At 43.3% G+C, this 22,299-nt stretch overlaps 1 protein-coding gene and 1 long non-coding RNA gene across 28 annotated transcripts in view; both read right to left on the bottom strand.

Moving 5' to 3' along the window:
* Positions 1-22,299, bottom strand: part of LOC126996858 (uncharacterized) — a 91,522-nt gene continuing 69,223 nt past the window's right edge. For 5 of the 27 annotated variants that reach the window (XM_050857744.1, XM_050857763.1, XM_050857759.1 and 2 more), the window contains exons 4-8: positions 20,481-20,613; positions 17,439-17,496; positions 15,108-15,232; positions 4,176-12,760; positions 1-4,063 (exon numbers count right to left, since the gene is read on the bottom strand). In XM_050857744.1, coding sequence (XP_050713701.1) covers positions 12,361-12,760; positions 15,108-15,232; positions 17,439-17,496; positions 20,481-20,613 — 716 coding nt within the window. In that variant the 3' untranslated portion in view covers positions 1-4,063; positions 4,176-12,360. Of the gene's footprint in view, positions 12,761-15,107; positions 15,233-17,438; positions 17,497-20,480; positions 20,614-22,299 lie in introns of all 27 variants that reach the window. The other 22 variants (XM_050857768.1, XM_050857762.1, XM_050857745.1 and 19 more) reach the window with 22 other exon arrangements.
* Positions 15,263-17,429, bottom strand: LOC126996866 (uncharacterized). Its single transcript, XR_007751650.1, has 4 exons — positions 16,585-17,429; positions 16,041-16,313; positions 15,562-15,632; positions 15,263-15,293 (listed from the first exon to the last, which is right to left on the bottom strand). It is a non-coding gene; the product is annotated as an uncharacterized LOC126996866 (long non-coding RNA).

Raw genomic sequence — 22,299 nt, forward strand, 5'->3', positions numbered from 1 at the left:
ACAGTTATGAAAATTTATTATACATAAGACAATAACAGCAATTTTCAGCTGGTTCAACGGTTCTTCGGAAAACTTTACATAACGCGGAGACCCGAGCGAGGAGAGAGACGGTGCAGCGACTAAGGGAAGGTTGACGCCACCCGGAACACCAACAAGAGTCACAGCGATGGTGGAGGCAACGCAGGGGCACACTCTCCTCCTCCTCTTCTCTCCTTTCCTCCTTCTCTTTTCCTTTCTTTGTTTCTCTCCTCGTATCAAATTTAGTCCAGTCCAGTGTCTAAATTCCTGGTCCTTTTTCCCCATCTCATTTCTGCATATTTCTTCCTACTCCTTTTCTCCTCCAGTCCTTAAAGTCTTTCTATTCATATTTCAATCTATATTTCTTCCTATTCCTCTTCTTTCTCCTACCAATTCTTCTCTCTACTTTTCCTGCTCTTATCCTCATCTCAATTTTTCATATTTTTTCCTATTCCTCTTCTTTTTCTATTAGTTCTCCTCTTTTACTTCTTATTCCCATCTCCATTCTTTATATTTCTTCCTCCTTCTCTCCTCCTCCTCCTTCCAATTCTTGTCTCCACTCTACAAACACCTTCTCTTCCTACCTCACCATATCTCACAACTCTCCATGTTCCTCTTCCTCCTCCTCCTCCTCCTCCTCCTCTAAACATAAACTCCCAAGAAGGAATTACAGTCATGGTCATTAACTTAGGGTATTTGGCTTTTAGGGGATTGCAGTATGACAGTATGAGCAATTATGTATATATGAAACAAGGCGGGAGGATACAGTACAATAAAAGATACAATCAGTCGCTGTACGGCATAGCTAGCTCCAGGGACTTAGCAATAATCTGTTTAGCATTACTCTTTAATTTGAGGTCTATAGTAATACACATATAGCTTCCTGAAACACCGACTCAGATTCTTGCTTACATCCGTTCATGGCTATCTCCCTTCTCTCTTAGACTATCAAGAACCAAGCCTTCTACAAGAGTCTGCCGTGATCACAGCAGTACACCCATAGCTTTCCCGAGGTTCCTGAAATACCGACTTAGACTCACACTTACATCTCCTTCATGGCTAATCTTCGCTCTCTCTTCGACTATCAAAAACTAAGCCTTCTACAATAGTCTGCCGTGATCACAGTAGTACGCCCATAGCTTTTCCGGGATTCCTGAAATACCAACTCAGACTCATGCTTACTTCCCTTCGTGGCTGATCTTCCTTCTCTCATAGAACATCAAAAGCCAGGCATGTTCTTGGGAAACCTCAAATACTTACGTAGCATGACAAAATATCTTCTCTCTCTTGGAAACATCTACATGTGACTCCTTGCAGTGCTCCCCTTAAGTAAGTCTCGCAGTACTCACTAACAATGCTTCACAAAATATATCTTGCCTCCAAACTGCCTACGTCTTCCACCTCACAGCAAGGCTTCCATCTCAGCACTTATCCTGGTAATATTTGGTGTGTCATAAATTATACTGTACATAATTCATCACTTTATAATCATCAAATCAACAACTTTTGTGAAGCCAGTGTTCGTAAGAGTTGTTGATTCTAGTATAGTTTATTCTGATGCCCTGCAAAACTAAAACAGAATCACAACATGACGCCTTCACTGACCCACTGACGTCAACCACTCAACCAGCTGTTTGTCCACCAAAAGTGTAACGTGACAACAAACTGACTAAGCCTCGGCAAGACACTCGGCCTGAACCTTTCCCTGCAGTGTGTGAGGGGTGGTAGGTGGCAGGCTGTATGACCACCAGTAAGAGCCCACACCACTGGCTATAGGACATGTGTCGAGGCAGTCCCCAGGTCACCAACAAGTTCCATTCTTGCAGCAGCGTGAGTCAGATTTACTTGAAGGTCAGGTCACATACAACAGATCATGACCAGGGGCTGCCACCCACCCGGCACCCCTCACACCACCCTGGGAGTGCCACCGTTCCTCATGATCCAAGATAATGACACCTGTGGCACAAAACCAGCGTGGAATATAAACAAAAGGACAAAATGTTGCTTTATAACAAAATATCACAGGCTTAGCCCTTGTGTTTTCTCCTCTTCAGCCCCTGGTTGATGAAGACAGACTCACTCTAAGGATAAGGCCCCACTAGAAGACTAAAGCCGAGACCCTCATCACGCAGCCCTGCCAGCCACTCAGCCCGGCTCATCCCTGTGGCGGCCGTGATGTGAAGACTCTTTGCTGGCACTCAACCTGCACTCATTGCCATTACAGGTGACCAAAAGCCTGGCACTGGATGGCACTACAAAGAATGACAGCCAGTGTAGTGCCGTGACATCACAGCTTCTCAAACTGACCAAGTGAAGGTAATTTGGAGATATGTAACATGGGTCTTGAAACACTTGTATGATTCAACAGCCTCCCTCAGGCACCCATTGCTACAAGAAGGCATAACAATTTGACCTCACTGAACTTGTCATTTGGTCTCTGTGATTATAGACAGACTAAACCAAATAGACTTCTGTTTTTCTTTTTATATATTTGCTTATATGCTGGTTCATAGTGCCAGTGGGCTTTTTGAAGAGCATAAGGAGTTTTTCTCATAGTGACCATGATATATGTGCAATTTGTTTCTGCTTCACCATTCTTGAGTTTTATTTTGCAAGTGATTCACTGAGTAACAGTTTAAGAACCACAGCTGTCCTTAATGACCCTCTCAGAGATGGCCAGACCTGGGCGGAGGCGAGAGGCTGCCCTGGGGCCCCAGCTCTCCACTAACACAATGAGACCATAGATTATAATATATATATGTACAGCCTAAGTGTTGAACAAGTCCTCCGGCAAGAGAAGAGTTGCTCCCTCACTCCTTCAAGTATAAATATCTGATATAGTAATATATTTCATAATATAATAATATATTGCTAACCTTCACATCTGCAAACTTTACATAATATTTAAAAAAGTGCTTTTCAACAACAGTGATGGGAAACACAGCTCCAGACAACCATTTTCGGCTTACGTCTCGCTCTCAGATATACAAGGCAAGCGTCTTGGACCAAAGCCGTGAGTACCAGGCTTGTAGTGTCCACCAAAGCCTGCCATGATTTAGCTAACTCCTTACACTTCACCGTCATTGAAGTCTCTCTTTCCCCTAGCTCCCCCTTGTGCCAGGATGAGAAGGGTTACAGAGTTTTGTAACCACCTCACTAATTTGACATCATCGTGCTATACAGGCAGGTCCTGCTATGCATTTGTGGGTTATCCATATATATTCTCAATGATCTCTGTGTGAGGTCAAGGCTTTGGACATAACCCAATCTCACATCTTTGGCTTGCATTGGAGATTCTGTTTCCTTACTCGTAAAATCATTTCCCGAACAAGTTTTTAAGTACCTGACCCATACACGTGTATATCAAGGAATGACCACCACATTAGTCTTCGAGAATCAAGTGAACTATTCGTATAACAGTTATCCGAAGCAACTCTTATGTACAACCCACATGCATAACAAGAACAGCCTGTAATATTCTTTTTCTTAGGTTTGCTATAAATAGTTTGCTAATCAGATCACACACACATATAAGGTCCAATCACAACTGTGGACACCTCGGCTTTTGAGTTCCCTTGGGAGCCTCGGTACACGGCGCGCTGGTCGCTGCCACACGCGGGAAGCTTCTATTATAGTCTCTCACAGCGAAACACTCACCCCATTAACCACTAAAAATTGCATTGTGGGAGGCAGCGCACCCACACATCGCCTTCACATCAGGGGGTAAACATCAATTAGTCATCGCTAACACACATATCGGGGGAAAGAAGGCGAAACGGTTGACACAGCACGACGCACACAGCGAGACTCACACGGACACGGGTTTTCTACCATGGCCTAGGAAGCAGAGGGCCACGGGGGACACGGGGGGGTGGGGGGCATTTCCAGGGGTGGTTTTATGACCCTGGTGGCAGCTTGACCCTTCTTCTGTACCTTGAACCTAAAAAAAACATACCTAAGATACATACAAGGCTTTCATAACTCTTTTGGGCATTTCCAGGGGTAGTTTTATGACCCAGGTGGCAGCTTGACCCTTCTTCTGTACCTTGAACCTAAAAAAAACATACCTAAGATACATACAAGGCTTTCATAACTCTTTTGGGCATTTCCAGGGGTAGTTTTATGACCCAGGTGGCAGCTTGACCCTTCTGCTATACCTTGAACCTAAGAAACACACATTTGACAAGGCTTTCATAGGTGTTTGGGGCATTTCCAGGGGTAGTTTTATGACCCTGGTGGCAGCTTGACCCTTCTTCTGTACCTTGAACCTAAGAAACACACATTTGACAAGGCTTTCATAGGTGTTTGGGGCATTTCCAGGGGTAGTTTTATGACCCTGGTGGCAGCCTGACCCTTCCTCTGTACCTTGAACCTAAGAAACATACAGTTGACAAGGCTTTCATAGGTGTTTTGGGCATTTCCAGTGGTAGTTTTATGACCCTGGTGGCAGCCTGACCCTTGAACCTAAATCAACACATTTGACAAGGCTTTCATAAGTGTTTGGGGCATTTCCAGTGGTAGTTTTATGACCCTGGTGGCAGCCTGACCCTTGAACCTAAAAAAAACACATTTGACAAGGCTTTCATAGGTGTTTGGGGCATTTCCTGGGGTAGTTTTATGACCCTTCTTCTGTACCGAGCCACTTCCATCTCTAGTTCTTTCCCTGCTCCCTAGACTAAAGTTCCAGCGGGTCTCGTGTGGGTCAACGATGGTGGTCACGTCTTAAACTAAACACCGTGAACTGAAGATAATGTTTGGAAATGACACAATCACTGCAGGGTCCCAAATACATTGATTTCCACTTGTGTAACTTGTTTTATAAGTACATTTTGGGGTTTTCTTGGTTTGTGGTGTATGGTGCCTCAGATCTGCTACCTACATCCCCTTTTGGTTAGATATTTTGCACTTTCCGCCACTTGAAAATCACGTATCTCGATCTGCCATTACTCGGAACCTCATCGTGTCGTAGCGCAGGCGTCTAGCAAATAAACCTCAGCTGTTATCTACTTTGGTTGGATATTTTGCAGTTTCCACCACTTGAAAATCACATATCTCGATCTGCCATGACTCAGGACCCTGCCGTGTCGTAGCTCAAGGAATCTAGCAACTAAACCTCAGCTATGATCTATGTGTCTACAGTGTTCCGACGGTCTAACTAAACATTTTTGGCATCAGGAAAAAGTGTAGGTTCACCTCACATACAAATCTTTCGCTAAGGTCAACGCGGACTTAGAAGAAGCTCGACAGTGATCAGAAGCGTCGGGGAGTTCATGGTGAGGTGGTAAATGTTGACTTATTGAACAGTATGGTGTGGCGAGACTCAGTGAAGCAGGATATTCATAGGTCTTTGGATATTTGAATCAAGGAAGCGGCTCTCTATCGCTCCTGTCAATACCTCTTCTTCTTCTTTTTCTTCACTAATAGTCTATCATCTGTCATTCATGGGGTTGGACTTGCAATGATCCTGACAATATTTCTCTTGTATAAACTGTATGGTGTCCGATTTCCTGATTAAAAATGTAAAGCTATGAACATAATCGCTCTACATTGCCCTATCATTTCTGTACATACTACCCTTGTGTAAGCTGTAATGCAAGTCTCTGTTGGACAATTTGATATCCTGATTAACCGTGTAGCAGTGACGGGCCAAATTTGTGCCATGATATAAACCCCCAAAACAGATGATGCATAAACTGATCACAAATGCTCGGATATATATTATGAAATGGTTTGTGTGAGTGATGATTTTTTCTCATTTTTCTCGCTTAAAGGGACCATTAGGAAACATGATCCCCGAAGCTACTGGGTTAAAATGTAAAATCTATGACCAGAATTGCTCTCCACTCCCCTGCCATTTCCATACATACTTCCCTTGTGTAAACTGAATGTACGTCTCTCTATGATGTGTGTTTCCCTGATCAAAATGTAAAATCTATGACCAAAATCGCTCTCCACTGCCCTACCATTTCCATACATATTTCCCTTGTATAACCTAATTGTACGTCTCTGTAAGAAGGTGTTGTTTGTTTCCCTGATCAAAGTGTAAAATCTATGACCAGAATCGCTCTCCACTGCCCTACCACTTCTATACATATTCCCTTGTGTAACCTATATGTACGTTGCTGTAAGGTGTTGTGTTTCCCTGATCAAAGTGTAAAATCTATGACCAGAATCGCTCTCCACTCCCATACCATTTCTATACATATTCCCTTGTGTAACCCATTTTATATACGTCGCTGTAAGGTGTCGTGTTTCCCTGATCAAAGTGTAAAAATTATGACCAGAATCGCTCTCCACTCCCCTACCATTTCTAAACATACTTCCCTTGTGTAATCTGCATGTACATCTCTGTAAGGTGTTGTTTGTTTCCCTGATCAAAATGTAAAAACTATGAACAGAATTCCTCGCCACCACACCATCCATCAAGTCAACACCTCTCTCTCTCTCTCCAAGGACTTCCGACACCTGAATGCTCTTTGAGCCACATATGTTAAACCCTTCGGAGCCTCAGTACATCTATGCAACAAGGCTCTCGTGGAAGATGTTGCGGTTTCCACTGTTGCTTTCATGATCTCTTTAGGTAGTTTTGCAAGGCTTCCGCAGTATAAACAGGAAAAACACTCAAGGTAACCCAACGTATCTTCTCTGCAGCCTTTTAAGAATTAGTCATATTATAAAACATTTCACCGCCCAAGAACACATATTTGACAAGGCTTTTGTAGGAGTTGTGGGCATTTTCAGGGGTAGTTTTATGACCCTGGTGGTAGTTTGACCCTTCTTCTGTACCGTGAACCTAAGAAACACACGTGACAAGGCTTTCGTATAAGTGGGGGGCATTTCTAGGGGTAGTTTTATGACTCTGGTGGTAGTTTGACCCTTCTTCTGTACTTTGAACCTAAGAAACACATAAATGGCTTTCGTAGGAGTTGTGGGCATTTCCAGGGGTAGTTTTATGACCCTGGTGGTAGTTTGACCCTTCTTCTGTACCTTGAACCTAAGAAGCACACAATTCACAAGGCTTTTGTAGGAGTTGTGGGCATTTCCAGGGGTAGTTTTATGACCCTGGTGGTAGTTTGACCCTTCTTCTGTACCGTGAACCCGAAGGAACACTCATTAGAACCTGACTGACCCCCTCTTTGACCTTTAGAAATAGTTGATGTGAGAAGCGAAGTGTCTTATACTTCCGACCTAAGTCATAACAAGACCCCAAAGCGTGATAATCCAAGCGTTTGTCTTACGTGTAGGGACATGTACATAGTTATTGCCTTCCCAAACGTAACACACACACACACACACACACACACACACACACACACACACACACACGTACGTAACTCCAGCACTCGGTCTGCCCTGAACAGCACAAAGCGATGAGGCCGTGACAAAGACCGAAGGGGATTTTTTCTTGCATCTCCAGACAAGCCGTGACCCGACCTGACCGGACCTGACCTGACCTATGGGGTGGGTAGGTTTGGAAGGGTGAACAGGCCCAACCAGACCTCCCTTAACCCCTACACACACACACACACACACACACACACACACACACTCGAGCAATGAGCACATGGGCACAGTTTTGTCTGGCTGACTAGTAACGGATAATTATATATGTTGATGGTCTATGTACATTTTTTACAGGGTATTGCATAATCGCAGTCACTATTTATGTATTCATGTATGTTCCTGCTCCTGTTGTGATCATTTTCCATTGGTTATTTCCTTCAGAAATATCGAATTTTGTAAGGACCCGAAACTAGTAAGCTTCTCGGATTCAACTTGTAAAGGGGCTATTACACTGGGCAAATTTTCCGTGGATCTTCAGTCAGACCACGATTTCCGCTGGCGTGGTTCTCACATTTCCGTGGTTTTCTGACGAAGGACGACGGTATTACTCACCATCATCAGCAGCAGCAATAACAAGAAACAAATGAGAACCACGCTAGCGGAAATCATGGTTTGACTAAAGATCACCGAACTAGCCCCATAAAACACCCAAGAAGAAAAAGAAGACTGAAGATCCACGAAAATTTTGCCCAGTGTAATAGCCCCTTAAAACACCCCTTAACCTGAACCTCCAAACACACGAGCCATCCCGAAAGATACGTTAGCACCAAGGGTAGTCGACAATGCGTGGCAGAGCTTTATAGTCACTCGTCAAAGTACTCCAGTGAACCTTTTATGTGGTAGTATCGGCGAGTCGTACAAAATGTGTCGTGTGTGTTTTCCGTTCATGCTCGTGGAGAGGCCAAGTTGTTTTAGCATTACAAAATCCAAGTTGTTTTAGTATTTTGAAGTCCATTGTTTTAGGATTTCAGAGTCCAGGTTATTTTTATCATTTCAAAATCCAAGTTGTTTTAGTATTTTGAAGTCCATTGTTTTAGGATTTCAGAGTCCAGGTTATTTTTATCATTTCAAAATCCAAGTTGTTTTAGGATTTCAAAGTCCAAGTTGTTTTAGTATTTTGAAGTCTTGTTTTAGTATTTTGAAGTCTGTTGTTTTAGGATTTCAGAGTCCAGGTTATTTTTAGCATTTCAAAATCCAAGTTGTTTTAGCATTTCAAAGTCCAGGTTTAGGGTCAATCTTTACATGGGTTCTACTTCTATTGTGGTCGAATTCCCTTCTCAGTAAACCACATCAATATCTTGGCTTGTCGAGAGTTCATTTTTTCACACGACAGACTTTCGCACGAGTATCCACAGTAGTGCTTGTCTTACGTTCTTTCAAACCTCATTAATCAAGGCAAGAGAACCCAAAACCAACAAAGTGCAAAGTTCCTGAAATACTGGTGTCAGCGGTGCACAGCCTGCGTCTAAACATAATAAATACTAATGTTTTGCTCAATAGGAACCAATTTTGAGCTTTGGCAACGGTTTGTGGTGACGGCCGGGATCATTTTCAGAGCTCCATCACGTCACTTCTTGGGTCATAGTCTTGTACATTTCATCGCCCAAGACACACATATTTAACAAGGCTTTCATGGGAGTTTTGGGCATTTCCAGGGGTAGTTTTATGACCCTGGTGATGGTTTGACCCTTCCTCTGTACCATGAGCCCAAAGAAACACTCATTAGACCTATATTCTTAAAAATTTCACCACCCAAGTATACACATATTTGACAAGGCTTTAATGGGAGTTGTGGGCATTTCCAGGGGTAGTTTTATGACCCTGGTAGTGGTTTGACCCTTCATCTGTACCATGAACCTAAAGAAACATCTATCTGACAAGGCTTTCGTAGGAGTTTTGGGCATTTCCAGGGGTAGTTTTATGACCCTAGTGGTAGTTTGACCCTTCTTCTGTACCATGAGCCTAAAGAAACACTCATTAGAATCCAATTGATCCACTTTTTAGCTTGTGGATATAGTTGATGAGAGAGGTGGAAGCATCTGTGAATATCGACCTATTTAACTTCTCCAGGCATAAGGGTCCCAATCTCTCCTAACCTCTCCTACACACCTACTTTTTACATCAAGAATATCATCTAGTATCCGTCATGCAATGGTTAAGAGCGGATGGTTTTATTAAAAATACCCTACATGGCAACAGAGCAGTAAAAGGAGAATGCTATATGAAGTTGCTCACTAGTAATGTTTTCTGCTGTCTAGTCTTTACATCACTTTTTCATTTATAGCTTGAAGTGATTGCTTGGGGAAAGGTTTTTAATAGTCCGCCATTCCTACTTATGTCAACCCTTAACCCATCCTCTGCAACTGGCATGGATTTGGCCTTCACTGGTAGCCTGGTAACATATACTCCCAGGTCTTTCTCTGCCTCTGTGGGGGATAGTGGAGTGTTTCCCATGTGGTATTGGTGTGCTGGATATACAGTCATATACCCTCCCATGGTGCATGACTTTACATTTTTCTTCACTGAATTGTAGCAGCCACTTTTTTTCAATTCCTGTAGCTTGGTGAGGTCTTCTTGTAGGAAATCCACAGTCAAGGGGTTCATGGGTTCAGTGCTAATCTATTTCTATTTCTAACACAGGAAGGGAACAGACTTAAACACAGGAAGGTAACGGGACTTAAAAATCATTCCCCAGTAACCACACACCACAGCAACGATCGGCAAGGCACACTTAGAACCCTTTCGGTCAAGCGTGTGAGTGTCTGTTAACTGCCACTCTCACGACACTCGACATGCCGCCCCGCCCACACCCTCACACTCAGAGCACCGACACACTGGCCGGCTCCTCGCAACACACCGCAGCGCAACACAACACAACACAACCTGCCCCTCCTTGCAATACTCATACAGCATCATAGTTATACTTCTAATGGTTGTTCCTCACCATGCAACACAACACAACCTGCCCCTCCTTGCAACACTCATACAGCATCATGGTTATACTTCTAATGGTTGTTCCTCACCATGCAACACAACACAACCTGCCCCTCCTTGCAACACTCATACAGCATCATGGTTATATTTCTAATGGTTGTTCCTCACCATGCAACGCAACACAACACAACCTGCCCCTCCTTGCAACACTCACACAGCATCTTGGTTGAATTTTATGGTTGTTCCTCCACACATAATGCCTGCCCTACACACACACACACACACACACAAACAAACACACACACAGCATTGTCAATAGAAATATATAGTAAATTTCTTCAATACAAGGAAATATATGAATGTTTTCAATCTACCTTCAGAGCAATTCTTCTGAAACAACAAGAGATTCATAATTATCAACAACAAAATCAGTCTCAATAATTACGTAGCAGAGATAAAATCGAAGAAAATAATTGTATAGCTCATAAACTTTTCCCATTACGCTACAAAACATGACATACTGAGAGAAAATTGACAGAAAATCAAAGAAAAATAATCGTAAGGCTCATAAAGTCTTCCCACTACGTTACGAAACATTAGAAATTGAGAGAAAATTGAAAGAAAATAGTCGTATAGCTAGTAAAGTCTTCCCATTACACTATGAAACATTAGAAATTGAAAGAAAATTGAAAGAAAATAGTCGTATAGCTAGTAAAGTCTTCCCATTACACTATGAAACATTAAAAATTGAGAGAAAATTGAAAGAAAATAGTCGTATAGCTAGTAAAGTCTTCCCATTACACTATGAAGCATTAGAAATTGAAAGAAAATTGAAGAGAATAATTGTATAACTTGTAAAATTTCCCCAATACGCTACGAAACCCAACATTACTAGCCCAACACAGCTCTACAGCAAGACAAAGGAGAGACGCCCCAACCCAAGACACATAATACCGACCACTACGTAATCACCTCTCCCATTATATAACTAAAAATACCCCCTACAACCTTACAATGAAACAGAGGCATGCAGGTCGCGATGCTTACACGCTAGACACAGGGCGAATTGTCGAAGTCTTGGCGTTGATGTCTTCAGTGATGTGGCAATGATGCTGTGCTGTCCCTGGAGATGTGATGAAGTGCGGTTGGTGATGTTCCACGCTCCACCTCTCTCCACCTCTCCACCACGAAATGCCATGAGAATTGTTATATAAAGCTTTTCGGCCTTCTTCTTTTCTTCTTCATCTTCTTTTTCTTCTTCTTCTTTTAATCTAATGTCCTTGTTTTCCCTAATATGGTTTGATGGGCCATGGGTCTCTTCCACTCTTAACAATCGCATACCCTCTCCTTGTTTTGGGTCCTACTGAGTAATTGTAAATCCTAAAGTCACACCTCTTGTAAGACATGGATGCTTCATATAACCTCTTGCCAATGGAATCTATAGGTCGGCCACAGCGGTGATTCTAGAGGGTTGTTTCTTTCCTTCTGCAGGTTAGGTGCTTTTGTCTTCTTCAGAGTGTCAGCGTTCAGTTTGACACCCACGCCTCCAGCCTACACATCTACATCTCTTCTCTCTCCCTTTTGGCACTTGGGTCGCTGGAAACATTGCAGCTTTTTACGTGGATTTGGCCTCCTGAAGTGTGTGTGTGTGGCAGCCCCTTTAGCTCTAAGTACCCTGGCAGAGCTTTAGATATACATGTTGATATCTCCTCTCCCTCCCTTGGCACATGAATTACTGTTGACACACTGAGAATAAGAGTTGTATTGCTAGAGTGTTCTGGTTAAGTGGTGACAGTCCTTGGAAATGACTGCTCCTGTTCTTGCACTGTATCATATCTCTCACCCTTGACCTCATTCCGTGCTACAGTCAGCCTCAAGTAACCTCAAACGACCTTTCAACGAGTGTATAGGATGTCTATTGGGGGCGCTCATATCTCTCACCCTTGACCTCATTCCGTGTTATAGTCAACCTCAAGTAACCTCAAACGACCTCACAAATGACCTTTCAATGAGCGTATAGGATGTCCGTTGGGGGCGCTCCTCCTGTTACCTAATCGGGTAGGGTCATTCCTGTACCGTGTCCGCTGGTAACACTGAGCGGAGGATGAGTGAAGCCGGCCGTGGCGATCTGGGTGACGATTTCGCCTGTAACTTCCCATCCGCTGCCTCCTCCTCCTCCTCAATCACCCCGTTCTCCTCCTGCACGGCCGACCCATTCAGCTTGTGGCCCATTTCCTCCACTAAACCCATGCCTTCGACCCCTTCCTTCACCTCCACCATGTCCACTTTAGGCTCGGTTTTGTCGGAGTCAGTGCGGATATGTGTCAGAGTGTAGAGGTTGCCCATAAACATGTACTGCTCCTTAACCGCCTCATCTGGGATGCGGCCGGGCTCCTCCTCCTCTTCCTCCTCCTCGTCGTCCTCTGTGATGTCGCCTGAGCCTCCAGTGTCTTCTTCAGGGAGTCTGTGGATGGCGGGAAGGATGCTGAGGTTAGGATGCAGACTATTGTATATTTTTTCAGTCTCTTTTTTATAGTATACATTCACATTCCACACTTAAGTTGACCTCTCTTTTGGCCGCTCATTACTTTTGTCTTTGTGGGAACAGCGATTAGTGGGCTTTTTTTTTTTTTTTTACACCTTTTTTTGTTGCCCTTGAACTGTTTCTTTAGCTGTAAAAAAAAAAAAAATCACCTTCATCAACAAACCGTCAGGGTCATTTTTTTCTACTTATCAGAAACTCGAAAAACAAACTCGTATATTCCAGTCTGTTTGTGATTGAGGGGCAGAGAAGCCAAGAAGGTGAATTTTAGAAGTACGTAAATATAAAAAAATAATGAGTAAACGAGACAGGTAAAATGCTTCTTCAGGTTTAAATACACATACAAAAGAGTTGCAGGTGATTGAAGCAATGTGCAAAGTGAACAACCTCAGTATAATTGTGGTGGTGGTGATGGGGGTGTTGGTGTTGGTGGTGGAGGTGGGGGTGGTGATGGAGGTGGTGTTGGTAGTGTGGTGGGTGGGTGGGGGTTGTGTTGGGGTGGTGATGGTGGTGGTGGGGGTGTTGATGGTTGTGGGGTGGGGGTGGTGGGGTTGGGTGTGGGGATGGTGGTGGTAGTGATGGGGGTAGTGTTGGTAACGGGGGTGGTCGGGGTGGGTGTGGGGATGGTGGGGTGGTGATGGGGGTAGTGTTGGTAACGGGGGTGGTCGGGGTGGGTGTGGGGATGGTGGTGGTAGTGATGGGGGTAGTGTTGGTAACGGGGGTGGTCGGGGTGGGTGTGGTGATGGTGGGGTGGTGATGGGGGTAGTGTTGGTAACGGGGGTGGTCGGGGTGGGTGTGGGGATGGTGGGGTGGTGATGGGGGTAGTGTTGGTAACGGGGGTGGTCGGGGTGGGTGTGGGGATGGTGGGGTGGTGATGGGGGTAGTGTTGGTAATGGTGCTGGTGGTGATAGGGGTGGTGGTGGTGATGGGGGTGAAAGACTACACATACACACACACACACACACACACGTACATAAGTGAGAGGTGACACACACACACACACACACACACACACAGGAGGGTTACTCACAACACAGAACCCGCGAGGAATCCTGAAATGGTAAAGTCTGTGAGTATAAAAGATGCAAGGATGGGAGAGGAAGGGAGAAGAGAACATAAGAAAAGAAAGGAGGTAAAGAGAAAAAAAAAAAAAGGTAGAGCAAGGGAATTGATAGGAAGTATTAGCTAAGGAGAAGAGAAAAAATTGTTAGTAAGTATTAGGTTAGGTTAGGTTAGGTTAGGGAATTATTAGTAAGAAGAGAAAAATTGTTAGTAAGTATTAGGTTAGGTTAGGTTAGGTTAGGGAATTATTAGTAAGAAGAGAAAAATTGTTAGTAAGTATTAGGTTAGGTTAGGTTAGGTTAGGGAATTATTAGTAAGAAGAGAAAAATTGTTAGTAAGTATTAGGTTAGGTTAGGTTAGGTTAGGTTAGGTTAGGTTAGGGAATTATTAGTAAGGAGAAGAGAAAAATTGTTAGTAAGTATTAGGTTAGGTTAGTTTAGGTTAGGGAATTATTAGTAAGTAGGAGGATTAGTAAGAGAAAAATTGTTAGTATTAGGTTAGGTTAGGTAAGGTTGATTTAGGTTAGGTAAGGTTAGGTAAGGTTGGGCACAGTTAAGTTAGGTTAGGTAAGATAAGGTTAGGTGTACATGATCATGTGTGTGTGTGTGTGTGTGTGTGTGTGTGTAGTAGTAGTAGTAGTAGTAGTAGTAATAGTAGTAGGAGTAGGAGTAGTAGTAGCTGAGAAGAGCAGAATTGTTAGTAAGTATTAGGAAAGATATATTTAGCACTGGGGTTCACACACACACACCTGAAAAAGGATATACGAAATGCAATAACTATGATCTACCAGAGAATGAAGTAGTAGTAGTAGTAGTAGCAGTAGTAGTAGTAGTAGTAGTAGCAGTAGTAGTAGTAGTAGTAGTAGTAGTAGTAGTAGTAGTAGTAGTAGTAGTAGTAGTAGTAGTAGTAGTAGTAGTAGTAGTAGTAGTAGTAGTAGTAGTAGTAGTAGTAGTAGTAGTAGTAGTAGTAGTAGTAGTAGTAGTAGTAGTAGTAGTAGTAGTAGTAGTAGTAGTAGTAGTAGTAGTAGGAAGAGGCAGAGGAGAAAAAATTAACGAGAAGTAGGACGAAATACCAAGGGATAAATGTTGCTACCACTCTAAGAAGCAGTAAGTAGAGGGCTTCTTTTTTTTTCATTATTGTTTCTTTTTTTTTTACGCCCTTGCACTGTCTCCTCTGCCGTAAAAAAAAAAAAAAAAAACTGCCTTACCTGACGGGCGTGTCGTTGGCGGGCGTGGCAGGCTGGCTCGTAATGGTGCTGCCCCACTGCTGCGTGCTCTGACGGAAGCGGCGTCGGCGGTCGACCTCCTCCGTCTCTGAGTCATAGTCCGGACCCTGAAACACGTGGGGGGGACCTTGTAACACTAGGAACACATCTCGCAACACACCCTGAGACCTAACAACCCTTCTATCTCTTACTGCTGTAGCGCTATGCCTATAATCGTAACTATACAAGACTTGAAAAACCTCTTGCAACACGTGGGGGGGACCCTGTAACACTAGGAACACGTCTCGCAACACACCCTGAGACCTAACAACACATATCTCTTACTGCTGTAGCGCTAAGCCTATAATCGCAACTATACAAGACTTGAAAAACCTCTTGCAACACGTGGGGGGGACCCTGTAACACTTGGAACACAGCTTGAAACACACCCTGAGACCTAACAACACTTCTATCTCTTACTGCTGTAGCGCTAAGCCTATAATCGTAACTATACAAGACTTGAAAAACCTCTTGCAACACGTGGGGGGGACCCTGTAACACTAGGAACACATCTCGCAACACACCCTGAGACCTAACAACCCTTCTATCTCTTACTGCTGTAGCGCTAAGCCTATAATCGTAACTATACAAGACTTGAAAAACCTCTTGCAACACGTGGGGGGGACCCTGTAACACTAGGAACACAACTCGCAACACACCCTGAGACCTAACAACACTTATATATCTCTTACTGCTGTAGCGCTAAGCCTATAATCGTAACTATACAAGACTAGAAAAACCTCTTGCAACACGTGGGGGGACCCTGTAACACTTGGAACACAGCTTGAAACACACCCTGAGACCTAACAACACTTATATATCTCTTAATGCTGTAGCGCTAGGCCTATAATCGTAACTATACAAGACTTGAAAAACCTATTGCAACACGTGGGGGGACCCTGTAACACTAGGAACACATCTCGCAACACACCCTGAGACCTAACAACACTTATACATCTCTTACTGCTGTAGCGCTAAGCCTATAATCGTAACTATACAAGACTTGAAAAACCTCTTGCAACACGTGGGGGGGACCCTGTAACACTAGGAACACATCTCGCAACACACCCTGAGACCTAACAACACTTATATATCTCTTACTGCTGTAGCGCTAGGCCTATAATCGTAACTATACAAGACTTGAAAAACCTATTGCAACACGTGGGGGAACCCTGTAACACTTGGAACACATCTTGCAACACACCCTGAGACCTAACAACACTTATATATCTCTTACTGCTGTAGCGCTAAGCCTATAATCGTAGCTATACAAGACTTGAAAAACCTCTTGCAACACGTGGGGGGGACCCTGTAACACTTGGAACACAGCTTGAAACACACCCTGAGACCTAACAACACTTATATCTCTTACTGCTGTAGCGCTAAGCCTATAATCGCAACTATACAAGACTTGAAAAACCTCTTGCAACACGTGGGGGGACCCTGTAACACTTGGAACACAGCTTGAAACACACCCTGAGACCTAACAACACTTATATATCTCTTACTGTTGTAGCGCTAGGCCTATAATCGTAACTATACAAGACTTGAAAAACCTATTGCAACACGTGGGGGGACCCTGTAACACTAGGAACACATCTCGCAACACACCCTGAGACCTAACAACACTTATACATCTCTTACTGCTGTAGCGCTAAGCCTATAATCGTAACTATACAAGACTTGAAAAACCTCTTGCAACACGTGGGGGGACCCTGTAACACTTGGAACACAGCTTGAAACACACCCTGAGACCTAACAACACATATCTCTTACTGCTGTAGCGCTAGGCCTAATCGCAACTTTGAAAGACTTGAAAAACCTAGCTCTTGCAACACACCCTAACATCTAACAACCCTTTCAAGTTCTTTCCCATACCGTTGAAGCGCTAACCCTATTCGCAACACTATGGCAAAACCTGGGGGAGCTTGTAACACTACCAACTACATACTCTTTTTTTTTTTTTTTTTTTACAACAAAGGAGGCAGCTCAAGGGCACACAAAAAAAGAAAACAATAATAAAAAAAAAGCCCGCTACTCGCTGCTCCTAAAGTAAAACAAAAGAGGTGGCCGAAAGGAAGCTCAAATACACACTGTAACACTCGGAAAAAAACTTTTGTAACACCCTCTCACACTACCAGCAACATACTTTGACACCTACCAACTATGTGCTAGACTCGCAACACACTGTAACTTATGGAAAACATCTTGGAATAGCTACACTTACAGACACATATTTCCACTACTACTACTACTACTACTACTACTACTCACGTTTTCAATCTTCTCGTCCAGCATCAGGAAGAAGTCTTGTTGGCTCTCCGATATTTTCCTGGAAGTGAAAAAAACACAGTAAATAGAAATGAATGGAGAATTATATATGATTCTCCCTCCTACCTTCCCTCCCTTCCCTCCTTCCTCCCTTCTTTTCCTCCTTCCTTCCCTCCTACCTCCTAGCCTCCCCCTTCTTCCTCCTGTCCCTTACTTCCCCTCCTTCTCTCTCTTCCTCCTCCCTCTCTCCTCTCCCTCTAAAAAAATACTCTAAAATAAAAACAAGGGAAACCTCACAAACACAGAGAGAGAGAGAGAGAGAGAGAGAGAGAGAGGAGGAGACGCTCTCTCTCTCTCTCTCTCTCTCTCTCTCTCTCTCTCTCTCTCTCTCTCTCTCTCTCTCTCTCTCTCTCTCTCTCTCTCTCTCTCTCTCTCTCTTTTATTGCAGTCCAAGAATAGCTAACTCTCTCTCTCTCTCTCTCTCTCTCTCTCTCTCTCTCTCTCTCTCTCTCTCTCTCTCTCTCATCGACACCAATAACAATAACAATACAATGGACGAGGACACACTACTAATAGACACAATGCAAAGGACACGAAGGAAAGGCAAAGCGCGTGGCCTCCGTGCTCAACTCCGCAACAGGACAAAAAGGTAGAGAGAGGGAGAGGGAGGGAGAGAGCGAGCAGGAAGAAAGAACGACAGCTCAATAAAAAAATAAATATAAACTAAATAAAAACAATAATAAAACTCGTCACACTTAACAATGACGGCAAAATAAATAAATAAATGAATAAAAATCTACATAAACGAAAATAAAAATGAATGGACCCAATCTTACCAAAGGAGGATTCATTATGAGGGTATAAGGGACATTAGTATAAGGGGTATAAGGGAACGAGATAAGGGATAAGGTGTCAGGGGGACTTATATATTCTATGAGGTGAACATGAGGTACAGAAAGACGAGTATAAGGTATTGGAACATAAGTATAAGGTATCAGGGTACAATTATAAGGGATTGGAAGACAGTGTAAGGGATCTGGGCGTAAGACAAGATATCAGAGGACAGAAAGACGAGTATAAGGTATCAGGGTACGAGTATAAGGAATTGGGAGACAGTGTAAGGGATCGGAGCGTAAGACAGGGTATCAGAGGACAGAGAGACGAGTATAAGGTATTGGAACATAAGTATAAGGTATCAGGGTACGAGTATAAGGAATTGGGAAACTGAAAGGGATCAGAGGACAAATATAAGGTACCAGGGTATAGGATAAGGTACCAGGGCATAAGTATAAGGTATCAGGGTACGAGTATAAGGAATTGGGAAACTGTAAGGGATCAGAGCGTAAGACAAGATATTAGAGGACGAATATAAGGTACCAGGGTATAGGATAAGGTACCAGGGCACAAGTATAAGGTCTGGGGGGGTCGGTATAAGGGATGAGGTTCGTATATTCACCCCAGTCTCGCGTTTTTCGGAGGCGCACTGCACAGGATAAACACAAACAGGAATTAGAGGTCAGGTCAATATGAAGTATGAGGTCAAAGTATGAGGTGTATAATTGGCTCAGGTTTAAGGTGAAGAGTATGTGGGTGCGAAACAACATAGATAATAGGGATAATAACGAATCAAAAGTGTACAAAATATGTGTTAATTAAGGAATACTGGTTAAATATTGCCGGAATTTAAGAGGTTATGGGGTTGTGTGGGCGTTAAACAGTAGGAAAAACATAACTCTTGATAATGATATAGAAGTGGATTCAAAAGTGAAGCATATGGAGAGATAGATAAATAGAGATAAACAGATAGATATAGATAGATTGGCAAGTAGGTACAAAAAGCAGATTAAGATGAAAAAAAAGGTCTCAGGTTAATGTATGATGTATGTGTGGGCGCAGAACACTAAGAAAACATAACTCTTGATAATGATGCATATAGATAGATAGATAGAGATAAAGATAGACAGATATAGGTAGATAGATTTGCAAGTAGGTACAAAAAGCAGATTAAGATGAAAAAAAAGGTCTTAGGTTAATGTTTGATGTATGTGTGGGCGCAGAACACTAAGAAAACATAACTCTTGATAATGATGCATATAGATAGATAGATAAAGATAAAGATAGATAGATATAGGTAGATAGATTGGCAAGTCGGTACAAAAGGCAGATTATGATGAAAAAAAAGGTCACGGATTTAAAAGTGATGCATATAGATAAATAGAGATAAACAGATAGATATATATAGATAGATAGACAGATTGGCAAGTCGGTACAAAATTCAGATTATGATAAAAAAAAAGTCTTAGGATAATGTATAATGTATGATAAGGTTTGTTAGTGAAAAAGAATATACGGAACTTAATAAATTATAATAAGGGAGTACAGGAATGTGTAATATAACATAACGCAAAGAATATTAAATGACCTCCCAGTGTACATATTGGTGCCATGGAGGAAGAATTGGTGGAGTCGACACGGCCCGCTGATCCCATTCATTGAGGTGAAGCCGACGAACTGTCAAATTTACGGCCAAGAGATCGGGGTGGGCAAGCCTGGCCGAGCCCATTAACTCCTTGAATACGAATTTCTTACAGTCAGACTTCACCAAGCTACAGGAATGGAACAAAAAGTGGCTGGTACAATTCAATGAAGAAAAATGTAAAGTCCTGCACCTTGGGAGGGGATATCCAGCACACCAATACCACATGGGAAACACTCCACTATCCACCACAGAGGCAGTGAAAGACCTGGGACTATATGTTACCAGGCTACCAGTGAAGGCCAAATCCGTGCCAATCGCAGCGGGCGGATTAAAGGAGGGAGCCTGACCTGACAACACCTGACAACACCTGGCCGTAAAAATGACAGCTCGGGCGGATTCACTTAATTGGGGTGATGTCGACTCCACCAATTCTACCTCCATGTTTGGTGCAGAAGAACATAAAATAAACAAATAGTTAATAAGACGCTACAAGAATAGTGCAATACGTTATGAAAGGTGGGAATCTCAGCAAGGAATAGAGGGAGAGAGGAATCAACACTACTCACGCCTGGGCTAGCAACGGTCCCCCCGCGCCCAGGGCCACCAGCTTGTTGCTCAGCTGCTGCTTGCGAGACCCGCTGCCGCCGCCGCCGCTGCTGGTGGAGTCCCCGTCGCTGTCACACTCCGAGTCGCCCTCAGCTGGAAGAACCGAGAAGAGGCCGTGAGGGCTTGGGAAGGGGAGTGAGGAGAGGAAGGAGAGTTAGATAATGGGTCTTATTTTAAAGCACTTCGTCGCCCAAGTCCAAGGCTTTCGTATGAGTTGAGGGCATTTCCATTAGAGTTTCATGGCCCTGGTGGTAGTCTGACCTTTCCTCCGTAGCATGAGCCTAAAGAAACACTCATTACCACCCGATTCATCCCTTCATGGGTCGTATTTTAAAGCATTTCGCCGCCCAAGTTTACATATTTGACAAGGTTTTCGTATGAGTTGTGGGCATTTCCAGTAGTTTCATGACCCTGGTGGTAGTTTGACCCTTCCTCCGTAGCATGAGCCTAAAGAAACACTCATCAGAAACCGATTCATCCCTTTTTTGACCTTTAGAAATGATTGATGTGAGAAGCGAGTTTCTTATAATACCGTCCAATGTGTTAAGAGAGTGAGTGAGGGATGAGAAGCTGGTAAAGACTCAAAATAACATCAAGAAAGAAGAAAGAGAAGTTAAGAAATGTGGGAAGGGAAGAGTAAGGGGAAGAAGGAGAGTTAGATAATGTGTTAAGAGAGTGAACGAGAGATTTGAAGGTGATGAAGAGCTACAGAACGTGAAGAGAGGAGGGAGAAAGATAAGTTGAGAAATGTGGGAAGGGAAGAGAAAGGAGAGGAAAGGGGAAGAGAGTGAACGAGAGATTTGAAGTTGATGAAGAGCTACAGAACGTGAAGAGAAGGGGGACAAAGAGGAGTTAGGAAATATGGAAGGGGAAGAGAAAGGGGATAAATCATAGAAAGAGAAGGAGAATAAAATAGAACGGAGGATGCAGGAGAGAAAGAGAGTTAGATTACACGTTAAGAGGATTAGCAAGGAGTTAGAAAATAATTAAATCGCGTAAAGAGAGAATAAAGATTTAAGAGGTGTGGAAAGAGAGGAAGAATAAATAGTGCAATGAGAGGAAGAGAAGAGAGAGACAGAAAGGATGAAAGAGGGAGATAGGAGAGAGGAAGAGAGGAGCTTAGAAGGAAGAGAGGAAGGATAGAGAAATGAAATGAAGAGAACAGAGAGAGAGAGGATGAAAGAGGGAGATAGGAGAGAGGAAGAGAGGAAGGAGAGTGAAATGAAATGAAGAGAACAGAGAGAGAGAGGATGAAAGAGGGAGATAGGAGAGAGGAAGAGAGGAAGGATAGCGCAATGAAAGGAAGAGAAGAGAGAGAGAGAGAGAGGATGAAAGAGGGAGATAGGAGAGAGGAAGAGAGGAGCTTAGAAGGAAGAGAGGAAGGATAGAGAAATGAAATGAAGAGAAGAGAGAGAGAGAGGATGAAAGAGGGAGATAGGAGAGAGGAAGAGAGGAGCTTAGAAGGAAGAGAGGAAGGATAGAGAAATGAAATGAAGAGAAGAGAGAGAGAGGATGAAAGAGGGAGATAGGAGAGAGGAAGAGAGGAGCTTAGAAGGAAGAGAGGAAGGATAGAGAAATGAAATGAAGAGAACAGAGAGAGAGAGGGTGAAAGAGGAGATAGGAGAGAGGAGCTTAGAAGGAAGAGAGGAAGGATAGAGAAATGAAATGAAGAGAACAGAGAGAGAGAGGGTGAAAGAGGGAGATAGGAGAGAGGAAGAGAGGAAGGATAGCGCAATGAAAGGAAGAGAAGAGAGAGAGAGGATGAAAGAGGGAGATAGG

This window comes from Eriocheir sinensis, chromosome 11, assembly GCF_024679095.1.
Source record: "Eriocheir sinensis breed Jianghai 21 chromosome 11, ASM2467909v1, whole genome shotgun sequence".
Classification (NCBI taxonomy): Eukaryota; Metazoa; Arthropoda; class Malacostraca; order Decapoda; family Varunidae; genus Eriocheir; species Eriocheir sinensis.